Source organism: Pipra filicauda, unplaced genomic scaffold, assembly GCF_003945595.2.
Source record: "Pipra filicauda isolate LSUMZ 115617 unplaced genomic scaffold, ASM394559v2 scaffold87_size3191425_pilon, whole genome shotgun sequence".
Lineage (NCBI taxonomy): Eukaryota > Metazoa > Chordata > Aves > Passeriformes > Pipridae > Pipra > Pipra filicauda.
Genome location: NW_024105064.1, coordinates 1,639,773 through 1,660,264, shown reverse-complemented (window position 1 = coordinate 1,660,264; position 20,492 = coordinate 1,639,773). Strand labels below are relative to the sequence as shown.

Sequence of the window (20,492 nt, the reverse complement as noted above, 5' to 3'; positions counted from 1 at the left end):
AAAAAAAGAGACCATTTTGTAGCCTGTAAATGATGCCAAAGGTGAGCCGATGTAAGGACGGCAGAGGTGTTTTATTTTATATTCATTCAAACTTGCAGAAAATTATTGGGGGACCCACAAATGTCCCTGTGCTCTGGGGCTGGGTTGGCCCTGATGTTTGGAGTGTGTTTATTTACACAGAGAGCACCACACTCAGCCTGTAAACTCTAAGATTTGCTATTAATCACTCGGGTTTCATTTTTTTTTTCACGCCCCCAAAAATCTTTATGGGTCAGTCAAAGCACAGAAATGCTGCCAGGTGACTTCCAGAACCCATTCCTCACAGCACAAATATTCCTGGGCTGACCTGTCTGCTCAGCACTAACAGGAACCCTCCAAAGGAGTCCCCAAAGAACCCCCGGGAGTTATGGAACGGGAATGGTTTGGAAGCAGAAGGAGCCACACTGGCTTAGGGATGTTCCCAGGGACTCTTCATCAGGAATTTGAGGGACAGGACAAAGGGGAAGGGATTCAGACTGAAAGAAGGGAAATTTAGGGTAGATGTACAGAAGTAATTCTTGGCTCTGAGTGTGGTGGGGCCCTGGCACAGGTTGCCCAGAGAAGCTGTGGCTGCCTCATCCCTGGAAGTGTCCAAGGCCAGGTTGGACAGGGCTTGGAGCAACCTGGGCTAGTGGAAGGTGTCCCTGCCCATGGCAAGGGGTGGAATGACATGGTCTTTAAGGTCCCTTCCAACTCAAACTATTCTATGATTCTGTTTTCTCACTGAATTTACCCCAAATAAGAGCAGAAGTTCTTCCCAGCTCTTTAAACCCACATCTCGTTTGTTGGAGGGTCTCCGTTTTGCCGAGGAGATTTTGACCAGTCTCCAGCACATTCCAAGAAAAAAAAAGGACCAAAAAAATTTCCCAACCAAAATGGAAACCAAATGCAGAAGAAGATATTTAATTTTCCCTATCCACCAGAACCACAAAAACAACGGCAATAAATTCAAAACTCCGGGGGGACACAGGAGGAGAGTCTGGCCTAACGTGGACAAAAAAAACCCAACTTGGAAGCCTTAAACTCTTGAACTTTTCTCTTCCCTTGCTGTGCAACTTTGGACAAATCTCTCTTGCTGTCTCTCTGTTGCTTCATCTGTGAAACAGCCCTAATGACACATTGTCCAGAGGGTTAATTGGTGTTTGTATAAAGCCCTGGTGATGTCACTGCCCTGTAAGCACCACGATGAGTCGTGCTGTGATACTGCTCCTTAATTGCACCAGGGGCAGCTTGGAGTCATCCTGCAGCACTTAAAAATATGTTTTTATGAGATATTCCTAGATCTCATCTCACACTTGGAGGTGATCAGCACCTGCTCCTGTGTCAGGGATGGAATTCTTGGTGCATTTAACAGCCCTGCAGATAAACCCCAATGCCTGTAAGGGGTGCTGGTGGATCAGATGCCAAATATTTTGGCCTTTAGCTTATCAATGAGCTCCTTGCAATGCCCATTGCTTAATGTCACAGACTTTCTTCTCACTTCCTCAGCAGATCTTGAGATTATTTTCACTTCTAGGCCTCTTTGTCCGAGATCTGTGGATCAGGAACAAGTGTAATTCCTGTTTTCCATGCAAGCCACTGAATTTGCCTCCAGAAGTGAATGCCCATCACCAGAGCTGAGATTTTTTCTGGAATTCTGTTTTCTCTTGGAGAGAATTCATTCACTCCTCACTGACAGGCCTACAATGCAAGTGATGCATTTTGTATTAATTTTGCAAAGGGTCTTAACATCAAATACTCTGGTTTTCCTCCTCATCCCTGGCATTTTTGTCAGGAGTCTTCCAGCAGCTTTTGGCAGCAAACATCAGCTTCCTGTTCTATCCCACTAAAAATGTTGACTTTGACTTGAGGGATCAGCAGCTGTTGGGATGAACAAAAGAGATTCTCTTTGAAGTGTCACAGAGTTCAGAACATGCCCTGAGCATCCCTCAGGAGAAAACCCTCTGGGATACACTGGCATGAATATTCCATGTAAACTGTGAGATGGGACATCATCCTGTTGTTCTGTGTGCCACAGAAAATCAGGTTGCCTTGCTCTTATTTCTGATATTATTTCTGATATTTATTTATTAGTAAATTGCCCAGAGACTGTGCTGGCAAATTCTAAGCATCATTTGTACCAACAGTTCCAAAAATAGTTCCAAAACCTGCTCTCTTGTTCTCCAAAACTGTGTCTTCCTGCAAGGCTGCAGCCTCTCCAAAACCTTGCATCAGAGGGAACTCTGTTTATCTACACCTGGACTGATCACAGCCCAGCTGGAAAAAAGGCTGGATGTGCTTCTGGACTCTGATCCAAGAATTCTGGTGGCATTCAGTGGACAGAAAGGAAAAAAAACCAGACCAGGAGGAGGATTTACAGCTCAGGCTGAGTTTAGCAGCCGCTCTGTGTTGCTTAGTAAGCTCTATAAAGGCAATATTTTATCTCTGAAGCTCGATTTCTCCTGTCAGCCCTGGAAATGATTCCTTTAGGTCAAGGCAGGGGCACATTTGTCACAGAAATGTAGCAAACAGAGCATTCAAAGAGGCTCATTTTGTGAGGGAAACAAACCACTGCTCAGCTCAGCCACAGGATTAAATTCTTCCTCTTCAATTCTAATATTAATTCTGCTTTAAACGAGTAGGAAAATACATTTCGTCACAAAAGCCTGCTATGGATTTTGCAGCTGATGTCTGGGAAGAATGCTGATCTGGAGAGAGATCTGGGCATGGATTTTCCCTGGTTAAAGGAAGTTTGGCAATAAAGAAGCCACAGCCATTAGGTTGGCTTTTGAAGGGCTCCATCCATCGGCCAGGTAATGGTTTAATAAGGTTCTAATGCCAGGCATTTGGGATGTGAGGAGCAGGGTAATCACACGGATGGCAAATCCCATGGGAGAGCACGTGGGAGCAGGGAAAGGCTCCAGGGGAAAGTGAGGAACAGTGAGGACAAAGGTATGTCACCCCAGCTGTCCTTGCTCCTCAGGGTGATGTCACTGCAAGGCCACTGAGGGCTGTGCTCCAATTATCCTCTGGGAAAGGCAGGATCTGGGAATGGAGCCTGGGGATGGAGCTCCTTACCTGGAGCAGGTGGAATAATAAGGAGGAGGACTGACCTTTCCTCTTGCTGACTCAGGGCCAGGTCAGGGTTATGTCCCATGTCATCCCACCTCCTTGTCAATCATCCCAGAGCAGGTCACGCCCCACCTCAGCCAGGAGAGGAAATCAAAGGGAAAAATGCTCTGCTTTCAGCAAGTTTCCCAGGGATTTAGCAGCATTTAGGGTTAAATTACCTGGCATTTTACTTGGGTCACCTCAGGCCTGCTGCCTTCCCCCACCCAGAGAAAATGAACTAAATCACAATGATGTGATGTCTGGCAATAATAATTTGTCCTATAAACACTGATTGTTATCATCACAGCAGTGATGATGGAAAACAAAGGTTATGATTCACGTTTGACACTTGCTGATGTGGAACCTTTAGCCCAGAGAGCTCCAACTTGGTGACACCAAATGATTAAGTGTGAACGCTCCCAGTAAAGCCAGATAAATCACATTATCCCTTCTTTAGACAGGGAGAAAAATGGAGCTTCAAAACAATTGAATAATTTCCTTGTGATCAGGGATGAATCAGTGAGACTCAGGAACCATCACAGCCCTTCTCTGAAGCTCAAGCTGATCACCCACATGAAGCAATTTATGAGCAACTTAGCAGTTCCCATTAAGAAAAATAATGAGGATCAGCTTCCCACGGAATCAAAGGGTTTGGGGAATTCTAGAAATTACTGCAGTTCTACTAAAAAATAATATGCTGTATTTCTGTAACACTATGAAACAAATGTGCCAAAAGGATCACTGCAGGAAAATTACTTAGTATGGTAAAGCAACAAAACCCCTCAGGAGGATAAAAGAGCCAAAAACAAGGAAGAGAAATAAAGAGAAAACACCTCTAAATTGCCTTTTGGGGCAAAGATTAAAAGACAACCAACTAAGCAGCACTTTATGAGAAAATCAACGCCAAAAAAATCCATCAAGGAAATGGCACTGCTTTGGGATGGGAAAGGAGCAAGATGTTTTAATGCAAATGCCATTGCTCATAGTTTAGACCTGGAAGTGATGCATCCCACATGCACCTGAAACTGGAAGGGAGTTGAGGGAGGCAGGATATAATTACTTGAACTAAATCTGGCCAAGACATTTGTATTCGTGTTCTGAACTCTCACAGAAAGGTCTCGGAGGGTTTATTGGTTGAGGACGTGTCTTGGGTTGAAGGCCAGCTCAGAGAGTGGAAAATGTGGGCTCAGTCAGAGCCAACATGACCTTGGGACAGTGGTTTTGTTCCTCTGCTCTCACCTGCACACAGGTGGGGACAACTGCAGCACGTTCAGGTACCAGGGATGGGGAGTCATTATGGAATCATGGAATGGGCTGGGTTGGAAGGACCTTAAAGGAGCTTAAAGCTCATCCAGTGCCACCCCCTGCCATGGGCAGGGACACCTTCCACTAGCCCAGGTTGCTCCAAGCCATGTCCAACCTGGCCTTGGACACTTCCAGGGATGGGGCAGCCACAGCTTCTCTGGGCAACCTGTGCCAGGGCCTGCCCACCCTCACAGCCAAGAATTCCTTCCAGAGCAGACTGAACAGCAAATATCCTTCTGCCTTTAATAAGGTTCACAATTCCAACTTTCTTGTGTTGAGAGCCCCTCCCAAAAAAGAAAAAAACCTTGAACCTGTGAAAGATTTGCATCCCCCCAAATGAAGACATAACTCTTTAAAAAGTTAATACACTCCAGCAATATTTATTAATGCTTAAACACAGCACAACCCCAAATCCTAACCAAGGCCTCTCAGAGAACAGTGTCTGGCACACGTTTTTATGTGGAATAAATAAAAAACGGCTTCTCCAGCACCACTGAGCAACTTGCAGCTGTGGAAACACTGCCAACAGCAAGGCTCATCAATGCTGCTCCCTTGCCCAACGAGAGAAGATGTCTCAGCTAAATCACCTCTTACTCACGGCATAAATTCTTCCAGGTGATTGTTCTTCCTTAACAACATCCTAAAGATTCATTCTTTCCTTCCCTGTGGCTCTGCAAAGGTTCAGTCCCGTGCCTGACATCTCTGGGATCAAGGTCACCACGTCCCCTTTGTTCTTGAGGATTTTTTTCCCCTGATTTCTTCTCTCCTTCTGTGTTCCATCCAAGCCCCTTTCCCTCTGTCCCACTTCACTCACCTTCAGTGTGCTTGGCAACCTTCACCCCTACTTGGAGTAGCACTCCCAGACCTCCTTCTTTACTGAGCCCTGTGGCTTTGGCTTGCTCTGCATCTTGGATGTGTTTTAGGGCAGGATTTGTCTGGCACCTTCCATTCCCTGAGGCCCCTGTTCCAGGAGGTTGTCAGGCAGGAGAGACCAGATGATGCTCCCCCATTTATTCCCTGGGCAACGATTTCTTTCAGGCAGCTCGTGCCTGTAGGCAGGAAAAACCTCTTCACAGCAAGAAAATTCTGCCTTGGCACCTCCAAAATATTTATGTGGTGCCAGCTGGTGGCTTCAGACAGCAAAGAAGATGAGCAGATCAGTAGTCTCAATGTGATCCACGTCAAGGATGTGTAAAGTAAGAGAACATATTATAACTGACTGATTTTCCAATTCCACAGGCTATAGGGACTGGAAAATTAGTGAAAGGCCTAAGGAGTAGTTCTCTGTATTCAGGGAAGAAGTAAAATTCCCCATTTTTTTTCACTGCTTAAGCCTGGAGATTGTTGGGGTGCCCTGTGCAGGCCCAGGAGTTGGACACTGATCCTTGTGGGTCCCTTCTAACTCGGGATATTCTGTGAATCTATGAAATTGCTTCCCCAAGGATACATCCCATGTCTTTCTGGGACACAAGAACCCTCCATCTCACCAGCACCCCCCAGCTCTGAGCAGCCTCGGGCTGTTCTTCCAACATTTTCTCTCTTTCTGGACAGTCCAAGCAGCAGCTGCAGCGTTGCCACATTTACTGGACAAGGTTCCATTGGAGCACCTGCATCATTTCCAGGTCTAAACTATGAGCAATGGCATTTGCATTAAAACATCTTGCTCCTTTCCCATCCCAAAGCAGTGCCATTTCCTTGATGGATTTTTTTGGTGTTGATTTTCTCATAAAGTGCTGCTAAGTTGGCTGTCTTTTAATCTTTGCCCCAAAAGGCAATTTAGAGGTGTTTTCTCTTTATTTCTCTTCCTTGTTTTTGGTTCTTTTATCCTCCTGAGGGGTTTTATTGCTTTACCATACTGAGTAACCCCCACCCCGTTCCTTAGGGTATGCTTTCCCAAATTATTTCTTCATCCCCCAAGGTCAGCCTCAAAATCCTCATGTGTGGAGTGGGCCAGGAAGCTCTGCTTTCATTTGATGGAGATGCTGCAGCCAAGGATTTCTCAAAGGCACCTCCAAATAGAATTCTGATCCTAATTCTGTGTATAGAAACCACACATGAAACAAATTCTGGTTCCTCTTCTTTGTACCTGTCCTGAAAGTCTGCAATGCTTTCATTACAGTCACAACGAAAGGGAAAAATTCTGCAGTGCAAAAGTCAGGCAGTTATGGATTTTTGGACAATAATACAAAGGTCTGTGTTCACAAGCATATAAAGATGTTTTCATGTCCTGTAACCACCCCTGTGATCCTGCTGACAGGCTGACATCCAATTAAAACAACAACTTTAAGAGATAGAGAACTGTCTCCCTTGTCTCTGTCCTGGAGTTAATCACCTTCCAAGCCAATTTAACAGTAGGTACTTATTTACTTGGAGCACCTAATGATTTAAAAACATAAATATGGAACTTGTAGTGACTCCCCAAGGCCAGGTTTTAAATATGCCTTCAAGACACGACAACAGTCCCCCCAAAGACACTTCAGGAAGTTCTGAAGTGTGTGATTCATTTGCATGTTGGAAAACAACTGGCAAGAAAGAAACTACTGTGAGAGCAAAGTCTCATTCCAGGCTGTCATTAGTGTGGAGAAGAACATACCAGAGGGATTAATGGAATGTTAATGACAACACACTTGTGCATGAAATGCTCTGGGCTTGGGGAACATCAGGGACAATGCCAGAGGTGTTAAGTGGGAGCTCTGGAATCCCTTCAGCATCCTTTGCTTCAGTCTCCAGGTTCACGTTTCTCATATTTCCAGACTTAGTAGGAATTCCAGTGTAAAGACACACACACACACAAAATAGACAAAATGGTGTAGCCGAGTTAAAAACAGGTCCTCAGGTCAAAGGGTATAAAATTAGTGTTATCCTGCATGAGCTGCCCTGGGGAATTTATTAGCTAAAATAAACGGAGGCTAATAGAGCATTCCAACAATACCTTGTTTTATACAGTGCTTGAAATCTTGAAGTATAATAATAATAATAATTTAAAATAAAGACTTCCTCCTCTTCTGCAAAATATTTGTAAACTGTGAGCTCATATGAGATTAGACAGGAGGATGAATCAGTGTAAGAGATTAAAACAAAACAAATCAACTGTTGCTTCTGGTTTTGAAGCAAAATGTTTTTCCTTGAAACATTTCACGGCTTCAAAGTCAAAACAGCTCAAAGAAAAGGATTTGGTTTGATAAACTTTGCTAAATCAGAGATCTGATGTGGCCACAGGTGGGACTTGTGAACGCTGTGTATGAAATATCCCATTATTGTGATTGAAGTCTGAGGGAATCACGGAAAATAGGACACATTCAAAATGAAACTACCGTGAAATTAAAATTTTTACAGCCCTCAGCAAGCTGAAAATCCTAAAATCATAGAATCACAGCACGGTTTGAGTCAGAAGGGACCTTTAAGATCATTTCATTCCAATCCTACCACCTTCCACTAGACCAGGTTGCTCCGAGCTCCGTCCAACCTGACCTTGGAATTATCAACCAAATTAACCAAATATATTATCCCACTACAATTAAACAGGCATGCTTGAGCGAGATGTCTGAGGACACAATATTTTCCAGTCCTCATTGTAGAAAGAAACCGAAACTTAAAATGTACACGCAGTTTCAATTTCGATTTTCACTTACAGGTAATGACATCACAGCCATTTATTTATTTCTCCTTCCTGCTCTTGATTTAACCTCCCCAACCCCATGGCAGGAGAGCAAATCTAGACAACAGATTTGGAGACTGAAGCCAGTTCTATTAACCAAGAACTTAAAAATTACGTGGGCTACCAGTGCCCTCTGTTGGCTACTGGGGAGCACTCGAGCACCATGGGCACTGCAGGAATTACTCACATGGAAAATGCCTGATTTTTTTTGGAGCAGTAAGAAAAATTCTGCCTTTATTTGGGGTAAATTCAGTGAGGAAACAGAATCATAGAATGGTTTGGGTTGGAAGAGACCATAAAGACCATCCCATTCCACCCCCTGCCATGGGCAGGGACACCTTCCACTAGCCCGGGTTGCTCCAAGCTCCATCCAACTTGGCCTTGGACACTTCCAGGGATGGAGCAGCCACAGCTTTTCTGGGCAACCTGTGCCAGGGCCTCCCCACCCTCACAGGGAGGAATTTCTTCCCAATATTCCATTTAACCCTGTTCTCTGTTAGTTTGAGGCCATTCTGCCTTGTCCTGGCACTACGTGCTCTTGTGAACAGTCCCTCTCCATCTGTCACTTTACACACACCGGGAATTCGAGGAAAATATTCATATCTCTAGCAAAAAAACTGGGACTGTTGGGTGGTGGGACTGTTGGGTGGTGGGATTGTTGGGGGGTGGGACTGTTGGGTGGTGGGACTGTTGGGTGGTGGGACTGTTGGGCGGTGGGATTGTTGGGCGGTGGGATTGTTGGGCGGTGGGATTGTTGGGCGGTGGGACTGTTGGGGGGTGGGACTGTTGGGCGGTGGGACTGTTGGGGGGTGGGACTGTTGGGGGGCCCCGTGCAGGGCCAGGGGTTGGACTTGTGAGCCTTGTGGGTCCCTTCTAACTCAGCATATTCTGTGATCGTGTGGCTTTGTGCGACGACGCCGCGCTCGCAGCGGGGTTCGGGCCGGCCCGGCCCCGGGCCCCCTCACGGCCCCGCGCCCGCCATGGCGGCCCCGGGAAGCGGAAGTGCTCTCGCGCCCCGGACGCGCCGCGGCTCCTTCCCGGAAGTGCCGCCCGCGCCGCCATCTTGGCTCGGAGCCGTGAGGGGACCCCGGCCGGCCCTGCCCGCCCCGCCCGCGCCGCCGCCATCGCGGCCCGACCGCCCGCTGCCCGCGTCCCTCCCTCCGCCCGCCGGCAGGAGGGGCCGCCCGGGGCCTGGCGGGCACGGAGAGGTGAGCGGGGGCTGCCCCCGGGGGGACCGGCTGGCTACCTCTTCCCCCCTCCCTCTGTCTGTCCCTCAGTCCCTCTCTCTCCTTCTCCCTCCCTCCCTCAGTCCCTCCGTCCCTCAGTCCCTCCCTCCCTCTCTCCTCCTTCCCTGTGTCCCTCCGTCCCTGCCTTCCCCCCTTGTCTTCTTTCCTCCTTCACTTCTCCTCGTCCCATTGTATTGCCCAGGTGAGAAATTGCCTTTGCGGTCGTAGCCATTTATTTTCCGTGTTTAAGATACAAATGTTCTTCCAGGTAAGGCTTTGAGGCGCGTTAAAATGCCAGTAACCTCACTTAAAGCGTTAAAATGTTTCGGTGTGTTTTCGCAGCACGTACCGAGAGCTTATTTCAAATTATTATTATTATTATTAATAATATATTAATAATAATAATAATATTGTTATCACGTACTGAGGGCTTATTTCAAATTATTATTATTATTATTACTGCTACTACTTTGATTTATTACTGAAAAACATCAGAACAAATAATCGTGTCGAAGTAAAAAGGTATTATTTAATTCATATTTTAAAGTCAGAGCTGGCTTCTTTGGGGAAAGATTCTGAATTTTATGATTTCGGGAGGTTATGGCTTCAAACAAAATGCTCTGATGTTTCAAGCAGTGATTTGCAGCAGTTCTGACAAAAAGCAGGTTAAAGGGTTTATTCTGAGTAGAGGTGGAATATTTGACCAAATACAACTGTTGCTCGTGGTTTAAATGTTGTTTCTTTAATAAATTTTACTCGGCTGCTTGTTTGTAGAGAAGGAATAGAAAGGGTTGTAGGAATTTTAACATGTATTTCGTGTCATATTGTGGGCATTGCCTTATCTGTGTTTGTAAAATCTTTCCTTTTTATTCCATGTTTAAAGCCAAGTAATTCCCTAAAGTTCTTAGGAGAAAGTGAGTCAAACAGCAGTTGTTAATTAGTGTGTTCTGTAGGTGCATTATAAGGGCTAATTCTTTCTTTGTCTTGTAAACAGCACGGAATTTCCTCCCCTCACACTGCCTTGTCTCCCTTTGGATGGGGTTTTATTTCTCTGGAAGAGAATAATCTGGCTCAGGAGTTCCCTTCTGGAAATTCAGTCCTTAGCAGGCAGCAGATTTAATTCCAAGTCCTTCATCTCCAAGTCAGCAACGAGATTATTGTGGTTTGTTGTTGTTTTTTTTTAGATAACTGGATGTGTAGAAACACCAGATGAATTTAAAACATGTCAATTTACAGAACAGGTATCAAAGCTGAACAGGGAAATCAGTTGCTCAAAAAGACCTTTAGGATAGAATGTCCCAAGCTGGAAGGATCATCCAGTACAGATGTCTCTGGGAACTGTGTTAGTTAAGATCTTGCCACTTAAAAAAGTGAAGGTTATTCAATTTGTATTTTAAATATAAAGTGGATTTTGCAAAAACCTGGAGCAGTGTCCCAGGAGTGAGGGTAGCTCTGTGTCTACTAATACTGTATTTATATTTTTTTTTTCATTAGATGAGCAACAACAGTAATAAGAGAGCACCAACCACAGCAACCCAGAGGCTTAAACAAGACTACCTGAGAATTAAGAAAGATCCAGTGCCTTACATCTGTGCAGAGCCCCTCCCATCCAATATCCTGGAATGGTAAGAGTGGGAATGAGAATTGGAATCACTCGTGGAGAGAGAACAAGATTTTCCAGGTCATCAAGTCCGACTCCCTCACTCCTCAGCACGGGAAGCTTGGGCTGGATGATGAGATCCTCATTTTTTAGGGATGTTGGGGGCTGATTGTGTGCTGGATCCACAGTGTTTTCCCATTCCCTTCTTTTCCCAGGCACTATGTTGTGAGGGGACCTGAAATGACGCCCTATGAAGGTAAAAGCCATGTTGTGTTTGCAACGTTTACTGATTAAATGGTGGTTTGAATGGGCAAAATACAACTAAAAATAGCTCCAGGATCTGTCAGTGCAGTCTGGGGGAAAGCTGGTTGAAAAGAGATGGTGATACAGCTGTCAGGAATGTTTCTGTTATCAAGGGGTTTAATCAAATAAAATTGAGGTGAAGATGAAGACAGAGATCTTCCTCTTAAAGATTTTGGAGCAGATAGCTCACTTTAGAGAGCATGTGACAAAAGATAATTTCAGAAAGTCCCGTTTTGTTTGCACAGAAATGTTCTCAGTGAACTTAGATGTAAAAATTCTCTTTATGAATTTCTCTGGAGAAAGCTTGAAATGTAAAAGCCTTGTTAATTTGTTGTAGTCACAGTGTCTTGTGGAGCCTCTCAGAAATGCTTTTATGATTGGGATTCTTCATAGGGTTGTGTTTGCACTCAGTTTCTGGGGAAAATAACCCATTTTATAGTATTAAATACAGTTTGGCTGGTTTTCCTTCAATGTATTCCAGACTTGACAGCAGCAAATACTGTTTGTAAGAGAGAATGTGAGAGAATTGCCTCCAGACTAAATCTGGTGCAGGTTTGGGTTACTATTCCCTAGTTTTAGAGGCACAAAATGAAAAATTTGATCTCAGTGAGAGGGGGAGAAGGAGACAAGCCATTTTGAGTAGCAGTGTAGGATTTAATCTTCATGCAAAACAAGTAATTCCTCTCTCTGTGTAATGCAGGTGGCTATTATCATGGGAAACTAATATTCCCCAGAGAATTCCCTTTTAAACCTCCTAGTATTTATATGATTACACCTAATGGAAGGTTTAAGTGTAACACAAGGTAAGGACCTTTCTCTAACACTTAAGCAATTAACACCCTTTCAGCACTGTGCCTAATTGTGTGATGATTTTAATGGCAAACCCAACCCTCTTGGCTGTGTTTTTTGAAGGTTGTGTCTTTCCATCACCGATTTCCACCCGGACACGTGGAATCCAGCTTGGTCAGTCTCCACAATCCTGACGGGCCTCCTTAGTTTTATGGTGGAAAAAGGCCCCACACTGGGCAGCATAGAGACATCTGAGTTCACAGTGAGTTCAGAGGGTGTCAGGGACCTTGGGGCAGCTTTGGCAATGGCAAAACAGCAGATATTTCTGATATCTCAGCAATAAACAGTGTGGTTGGGATTTTGTCCCTCCTTCCTTCCTCTGGATGTGCCAACCAAGCAGTCACACTGACACAACCCCCTAAATCCCACAGGCTGAAGGATTGAGAACATCATTTGTGTCTGTAAAGGTGTTGTAGTGAATAATGTTCACAAGTGCGGTGCTGGAAATGATAGGAAATTGGCTGGTGGTTTGCAGCCTCCTTGGGGGACATCAGGTGTTGGATTGGAGCAAATGAATTTCTCTGCAGCTGCTGCTGATGTTTTTCTTTTCTCCACAGAAAAGACAACTCGCTGCACAAAGCTTAGCATTTAATTTAAAAGATAAAGTCTTCTGTGAGCTCTTCCCTGAAGTGGTGGAGGTAAGGGAATTCAGCCCTACAATATTTCGGTTTTCTGGAGTTGTTCAAACTTCTCTATGTAGCAAACTAATTGTTCAGGATTTTTCCCAGACTCTGTCAATCTTGGAAGCCTTTTAAAGGTCTTAATTATTGCACACAGGAGAGTGGGGAAAAGATAGACAAGAGCTTCTCACTTGCAATCCTTTCAGAACATCCACAGCTCCATGAATTTCACTTGAAATCCTTTCAGGACACCCAAAGCTTCATCACTTTGACTTGAGATCCTTTCAGAACACTCAGAGCTTCTCACTTGCAATCCTTTCAGAACACTCAAGGCTTCATGGCTTTCAGAACACCCAGAGCTTCACAACTTTCACTTGAAATCCTTTCAGAGCACCCAGAGCTCCATGATTTTGACTTGAAATCCTTTCAGGACACCCAAAGCTTTATGACTTTCACTTGAAATCCTTTCAGAGCACCCAGAGCTCCATGATTTTGACTTGAAATCCTTTCAGAACACCCAAAGCTTCTCACTTGCAGTCCTTTCAGAACACTCAAGGCTTCATGGCTTTCAGAACACCCAGAGCTTCATGACTTTGACTTGAAATCCTTTCAGAACACCCAAAGCTCCATGAATTTCACTTGCAATCCTTTCAGAGCACCCAAAGCTTCACAACTTTCACTTGCAATCCTTTCAGGGCACCCAAAGCTCCTCACTTGCAATCCTTTCAGAACACCCAAAGCTCCTCACTTGCAATCCTTTCAGAACACCCAAAGCTCCATGAATTTCACTCGCAACCCTTTCAAAGCACCCAAAGCTCTACCAACTTTCGCTTCCAACCCCTCAGGTCTCTCTCTCTTTTTTTTTTTTTTTTCCTTTCTCCCTCTCCAGGAGATCAAACAAAAACAGAAAGCACAAGAAGAGCTCAACAACAGACCTCCCTCCCTGCCTCTGCCCGACGTGGTGCCCGACGGGGACGCTCACTACGGTCAGAACGGGCTCCCCCTCCTCAACGGGCACGTGCCCCTGGGCCCTGCCAACCCCCCCGGGCTGCAGCAGCCCAACCGCAACCACGGACTCCTGGGCGGAGCTCTGGCGAACTTGTTTGTCATCGTGGGCTTCGCAGCCTTTGCCTACACAGTGAAGTATGTCCTGAGGAGCATAGCCCAGGAGTGAGGAGGAGGAGAGCAAAATAAAAAAAACCCCAAGACCAAAATTCTAGTGGTAGTTTCGCAGAACGAGTGGTGGGACTCTTTTTTTTTTTTTTTTTTTTTTTTTTTTTTTGGGGCAGCTGGGAGAAATCTCGTGGCTCGTGGGGAGTTGGAGTTAGTTTGGGTTAGGCAGAAACTTTTGCTGCTCTTCTGGTAGTTTCTCACAAGTCAAAGCATTATTGATGAGACACTACATTTCTAGTGCTTTGATTTTTTTTTTATAGCAGTCCTCCATCTGTCGTTGGAAATTTGAAAATCTCGAGCAAATAAGGCTTTTTACTTCACTGTACAATTTTTAAAACTCTGCCATTCTCTGCATATCATTTTATTTTTGGTAGGGAAGAGTCTGTTCAGGTGTTCAGTGATCCAAGTAGGGGTTCCACGTGGACTTGGGAAGGGTTTGGTTAATGTGAGCATTTGATGCTACAGAAAATTGCTGGTTTCTTTTTTTTTTCCAACTAGAATGACCATCATTGCATATCTAGTCAGTAGTGATTAGATGAGTGGGAACATAACACCACAGTGTGTTAAATGTGTTGTCTAAATTGTCACAGTGTCATTGAAGGTTTTATTTGGGCTACAAGAAGTGCAGTTGTTGGCCCTTAGCAAGAAAAAAAGCCTTGGAATCAGCCTCTAGTGGGAATACCCATCTCCAGGGTTGTTTGGGATTTGTTCACTTACAGATTTTCATTCTGGGAGATGTTCTTTTGGAAAGTTGTAATAATTCCTTCTGATCACAAGGGGCCACTGGTGAAATGATAATAAAACTGCAGCCACCAATGGAGAGAGTTGAGTGTGTGTTCCAAAATCTCTGCATTCCTCAGGCTGTGGGGATTGAGGCAGCCCCAGCCCTTGGGAAGGGAAAAAGGCAAAGGAGTCTCAGTGACAAACCAGCTTCCTCAGAGCCAGCTGATAATCCATCTCAAGTGTCACTGCCTGAATTAACCCTTCAAATTAGTTCCACTGTTCACTATTTGAAAAAAAACAAACAAACTACCACCACCAAAAGCCAAACCCAAAATTCACCTGGGATTGCGGAAGCTTTTAGCTGTGAGTTCATCACTGTTCCCCTTCAGGTGACTGATCAATGAAATATTGCTGTTTGTTCACAGGCTTCCAGCACTGTGAGTAAACACTGAAGTTCAAAAGTCTGTCTGAAATTACCTGTGTTTTTTTTTTTTTTAAATTGAGTTTGCTTGATTTTTCTCCCTCCTGCTTGAATTTTACCATTTTACCCAAAAGCTTTGTTTCAGCAGAGGCAAACTTGCTGTGCCTTTCAGAATTGACACACTGTCAATGCTACAACTGTCCAAGGTGGTAGCAGGGATAAAAGCTCTGCACTTACTGTATAGTCTTATTTTAATTATTCTGAAGAGCCCAAATAAATAATTACCTCATGTGTCTAAGAATGTTTTGAAACTGTCTTATTTCCCCTTTCAGATTTTCACTCTCTGTCTCTCTCAGCTTCTTGGTATCTTGAATTATAAGCAAAAATGTCCTGTCAACCCATGAGCCAACAGCTCAGAGCACCAATAAATGTGACCAATTCTCTGCAATAGGTAGGAATTACCAAAATCAGCAGAACAGCTCTTTGCTGAAGAAATCTTAAAGCAGTTCTTCCTGATGTGAGGAAGGGAAGGAGTCAGGGTGTGTGAGGATGGGATTTGGAAAAGGCTGGATTTTAAGTGTATTTATAAAATCTTTGATTATAGTTTTTTATTATTATTATTATTATTTTATGGTTTTACCAAATCTTATTTATAACTATTTTTTTCATTTACCTCTCGTATGTGCTTAATCCTAGAGACAAGTCATGTGGGTCTGGGAGTGTGCTGGGAAGGAGGAGAGTGCCATGGCTTTCCTGCAGGGCTGGGATTTTCGGGATGGCTCGTGTTTTTTTTTCTCCAGGCAGAAGGAGGTTGCACCTCTCAAACCTCTTTGTGTCCTTGCCATGCCTTTTCCTGCCATTGCCAGACAGCACCTTCTGTTGGTTATCCGTGTTTATCTTCTCTCCTGGAAGTTCTTCCTCCACAAAACCCAAGACAAAGGCAAGGAGACCTCGGGTGGGGTGTGTTTGCACCTTCTGTGGCCTCTCCAAGCTCAGAGAAAAACAGCCAGAGATGGTGAAGAAAAGGCTTTTTATTCCATGGCAAGAAGTTGGCCTTGAGCTGCACCTGAGCACCTGAAGGTGGGTCTCTTGTTTGCAGAAACAAAACCCCCTTTGGTCAAACCCTGGACATGCTGCATTTTTTTCCCCCCCCTGAGGATTGGTTGTGTTTGAAAACCCAAAACTTCCACAATTGCAGTTTTTCTCTTGAGTACCCTGCATTTGGAGGAAGACTTGCCAGCCATTCCAGGTGCCATTTGTTGGAAGCTGGGAGCAATCCTTAAACCCCTTGGAACATTTTTACGTCTCCTTGCCTTTGGTACCACAAGATTTATCCCCCTTTGTGTAGGTTTTACTGATTTGTGGGGTTTTTTTAAGAATTTCTAACAATGCAGTGTCTGATCTTTTTGTTACCCAAGTCATTGGATGGAGGAGCCCAGGCAGAAATATTCCCATGCCCTGAGCAGTTCATTACTTGCTGGAATCAAATTAAAAGCTCTCCTTCATTATATGATCTTGGAATAAATGTCTGGCCCTCGACTTTCACGCTGCAATTCCCTAGATTTATTCTGTAAAGCTGTTAGGAATTGGTGATAGGGAGCTTTTGCAGCTGGAATTACACGACATCTTGAAAGATCTCTGATTTTATTTTATTTTATTTTATTTTAAATTCTGGAGTTTCGTGTAGTCATCACCTTCCTCCCCCCCGAGGTTTCAAGGTCATGGAAGTGTTCCCTTGCTACGAGCATGTACTGAGGAGTGGGAATGACTGCATTGTAATGTTTGTTCATAATAAACATTCATGAGAAAACAGAGGCTTTCTGTGGGACTCTTTTTTGGGAAAGGAATCACTGGGAGGAAACTGGAATGGCGAAATTTGTAAGTACAAATTACAATTATTCCCTTAAGCCTTGTGCTTCTCAAGGTGTTTTTTCACTCTGAATAATTTTGGGTATTAGTGGCTTATTTTGTAACTCGGGGAGGCAAACAGTGAACAAGCTGATCCTTCCTTTGCAAAAGGAAAGCAGGAAAATCATGTTTGCAGTGGAAAGATCGTACAGAAGGGAATCTGTGGAGAAGGAACTCAAAGCGTGTCATTGAAAAGGTTTTCTGGGCAAGGAAAAGGGATGGTTCGTGAGGGTTTATTGGGAACTTTTATCGGCAGGAAAAGCTTTGCCTCAACGGGTTTATTTCCCACCTGGTCACTCCGAGAGAAACCTTTGGAGGAGCAGAGAGGGGATTTTTTGCCCTTTTCCCAGGTGTCTCGGCGTTTCCATGGATTTGCCAGCAGATGGCGAAGCGATCCCGGGTCGGGATCCCGCGGGCCGGGAATGCGGGCACGGAGAGGCTCTGGAATGTGGGATGCGGGCACTGCAGCTCCGACCGGAGCGACCCTAAACCCCGGGTGAGTCTTCCCAAAGCTGCTCTTTTGTTCGTTGGTGTGTTCAGGTTTGTTCGAACGGCTTCAGGAATCGGGGAATATCCTGAGCTGGAAGGGACCCACGAGGATCATCAGTCCAACCCCTGGCCCTGCCCAGGACACCCCAACAATCCCACCCTGTCCCTGGGGGCGTTGTCCAAACCCTCCTGGAGCTCTGGCAGCCTTGGGGCCTGTGTACATCAACCAACAGCCTGAGCTTGTGTTGGATTGGCACAGAATCCCAGAGTGGTTTGGGTGGGAAGGACCTTAAAGATCATCCAGTTCCACCCAGGGACACCTTCTACTATCCCAGATTCTCCAACCTGGCCTTGGACACTTCCAGGGATCCAGGGGCAGCCACAGCTTCTCTGGGCAACCCATGCCAGGGCCTCCCCACCCTCCCAGGGCAGGATTCCTTCCCTGCTCCAGCCCTTTAGCTGGGATGAAGCAGGAATGGGGGGGGGGGGAGTGTCAGCCATTGTACTGGCTTCAAAAATCCCCATCTCTGTGCCAAGGCTTAGGAGTTGTTCCCTATATCTGCAACAGATAAGTGGGGGAATCCCAACTTTTGCCCTTTGGATATTATTCCTGGCACAGTCAGGTGAGGCCTATCTGGAGTAAAACCGCAGAAGTGGAGATTGAAAGATGGGATCACAAGTTCCTTGCCCGACCCTTGGGTTCCCTCCCTGGCTCTGTTCACACTTAGGGGGTTTGCAAACACTCTCTTTGGGTGCTTGCACAGTTTGGAATCCTTAACGTGGCTTCTTACAACATTTTCCCTGCTTCCAAACTTCCCTCGTGCAGGATTGATGTTGTTCTGTTCTCAACCATCCCCGGTAGTGCCTCAGTGGTGCTGAGCTCCAGGGAGGAACTGTTTGCCTTCCATGGAATCATTAAGGTTGGAAAAGACCTTTAAGACCATCAAGCCCAGCTGTCAACGCAGCACCACCGTGGTCACCACTAATCCACATCCCCACGGGCCACATCCACAAGGTTCTTGAACATTTCCAGGCATGGTGATTCCCGTTCCAAAGCTTGACAACCCTTTTCCATGAAAAAAAATTTCCCTGATATCCATCTAAACCTCCCCTGAGGCCATTTCCTCTCATCCCATCACTTGTCACCTGGGAGAAGAGCCTGATCCCACCTGGCTACAACCTCCTGTCAGGGAGTTGCAGAGTTCCTTCCCATTATTCCAAGATCTTTGAGTTGCTGTGCTGTGAAAGTGCCACCTGAGACTTTATATCCTTAATTTTCCTTTGTTTCTTTTTTTTCTGCAAACAGGGGTTGGACGTTGCGGAGGCAGCGGCGAGACCTGGGAGCTGCTGCAGCTGGGATGGGAACTCCAAGGTGGGCAGTTGGAAATTTGGGATTGCAGGGGAGGCACCAGCTGTGCCAGCACTTGTTTGAACCCAAAGGTGGGAAAAGGATGTTTTGGGAAGTTTATAACACAGTCCCCAAGGCCCCCAGACCCTCCTGGCTACCCCTGGATGTGCCACCATGTCACTGTCACATCACTGTCCCCGTGTCACCACGTTCTCAGGGCTCTGTGAGTGTTCTCAGTGCCTCCACGATGTCCCCGTGATGTCCCCAATGTCCCCAGACCCTCCTGGCTACCCCTGGAGGTGCCACCATGGCACAGTCCCATCACTGTCCCCGTGTCACCACGTCCCGAGGGCTCTGTGGGGCTCAGACAGGGCTCCCTGTGGGTGTCCCTGTGATGTCACCACGATGTCCCCAATGTCCCCAGACCCTCCTGGCTGCCCAGAGATACCTCTCCAGGTGCCACCACCTCCCACCATGTCCCTGTCCCATCACTGTCCCTGTGTCACCACCTTCTCAGAGCTCTGTGTGGGTCCCCCAGGGCTCCCTGTGGGTGTCACCCCGATGTCACCAATGTCCCCAAGACCCTCAGAGCCTCCTGGCTGCCCAGAGCCACCCCTGTGTGTGCCACCATGTCACTGTCCCACCACTGTCCCAAGTTTACAGCCCAAACCAGCAACGCCTTGGCCTTGGATTAGCTGGGATTGGTTTCCCCCCAGTCCCAGGAGCTGCTGCCAGGCTGGGGAAGGGGCTTTAGGCAGAGCCCAGCCAAGCCCAGCCCAGCCAAGCCCAGCCCAGCCCTGGCTGTCCCTGCCCGCCGTGGTGTGTGGAGCTGTCAGGCTGTTTAGCTGGGCTATGACAGATTGTCCTATTAATGTGTCATCAAGTGCACTTTTACAAATTCATGGCTTGTCTACAACTAACCTGAAAAAAAAAAAGAGGCTTAAGTATGAGAAGGCGCCAAAGAAAGTTAAATATTATTAACAAATAAAGTCTGCCACGTAGTTTTGATGGAATGTGAGCTGGCTGGGGGAGGGGTGATGTGCTGTTAACTCTTGAGCTGCTGGGTAAGTGCCCTTCTTACTTTGTTCTCTTTCCTAAACTCCATTTCTCCCCGAAGATGCTGTAAAAAAATTAAAAATCTGTGCTCTGCTTGTCGATTTTTGCAGCTCAGGTTGTTTGTGCCTCAGTTTCCACAAACCATATTAACAGAACTTTGCTTCTGACCCACCAATCTTTATTCCACCTCTCGATTTTTTTTTTTTTGCAGCTCAGGTTGTTTGTGCCTCAGTTTCCCTGAGCTCTGCTCCTGATCCACCCAAGGAAGATCTGTGCTGACAGCTGGATTACAGAAGTTCTGGTGAAGGAATTGCCAAAATAAAGCAGCTCAAAAAAAATGTGTTTGTGCCTCAGTTTCCCTGAGCTTTGCTCCTGATCCACCCTGGCTGCAAAATCCAAGGAAGATCTGTGCTGACAGTTGGATTACAGAAGTTCTGGTGAAGGAATTGCCAAAATAAAGCAAATCTCTCCCTTGCTGGCTGCATAAAGGACTTCAAATGATGTGATCTTCAACCTTTTATCATTCCTGGACTTCCTCACGGCGCAGCCTCAGGGAAATCTTTGCAGCTGAAAAATCTTTGTGGGAAGAACAGGAATATTTGTTCTGGGTGGTGGGGAACTGGTAGAGATTTGCAGTGTCCAAGTGCATCAAGATCCCCTCCTGAAGTGCTGGTAGGACACAGA

At 45.8% G+C, this 20,492-nt stretch overlaps 1 protein-coding gene and 1 long non-coding RNA gene across 2 annotated transcripts; both read left to right on the top strand.

The window, feature by feature from the left end:
• The first annotated feature begins 9,046 nt into the window (after positions 1 to 9,046).
• On the top strand, positions 9,047 to 16,819 carry UBE2J2 (ubiquitin conjugating enzyme E2 J2). Its single transcript, XM_027728653.2, has 7 exons — positions 9,047 to 9,300; positions 10,813 to 10,943; positions 11,134 to 11,174; positions 11,922 to 12,024; positions 12,134 to 12,272; positions 12,628 to 12,708; positions 13,580 to 16,819. Exons 1-7 carry the CDS (start codon positions 9,073 to 9,075, stop codon positions 13,862 to 13,864), a joined length of 1,008 nt encoding a protein of 335 aa, XP_027584454.2. The 5' UTR covers positions 9,047 to 9,072; the 3' UTR covers positions 13,865 to 16,819.
• Positions 16,820 to 18,030: 1,211 nt separating this feature from the next.
• Positions 18,031 to 20,292, top strand: LOC120325199. The gene is made up of 3 exons (XR_005567083.1): positions 18,031 to 18,442; positions 18,711 to 18,776; positions 20,020 to 20,292. It is a non-coding gene; the product is annotated as an uncharacterized LOC120325199 (long non-coding RNA).
• The last annotated feature ends 200 nt before the right edge of the window (positions 20,293 to 20,492 follow it).

Bases quoted from the DNA above. Each gene is read 5' to 3' on its own strand.
- UBE2J2 (XM_027728653.2), top strand. From the start codon at position 9,073: ATGGCGGCCCCGGGAAGCGGAAGTGCTCTCGCGCCCCGGACGCGCCGC. The intron at 11,175-11,921 runs GTAAAAGCCATG...TGTGTAATGCAG, and splicing joins TGAAATGACGCCCTATGAAG to GTGGCTATTATCATGGGAAA. The intron at 12,025-12,133 runs GTAAGGACCTTT...TGTTTTTTGAAG, and splicing joins AGGTTTAAGTGTAACACAAG to GTTGTGTCTTTCCATCACCG.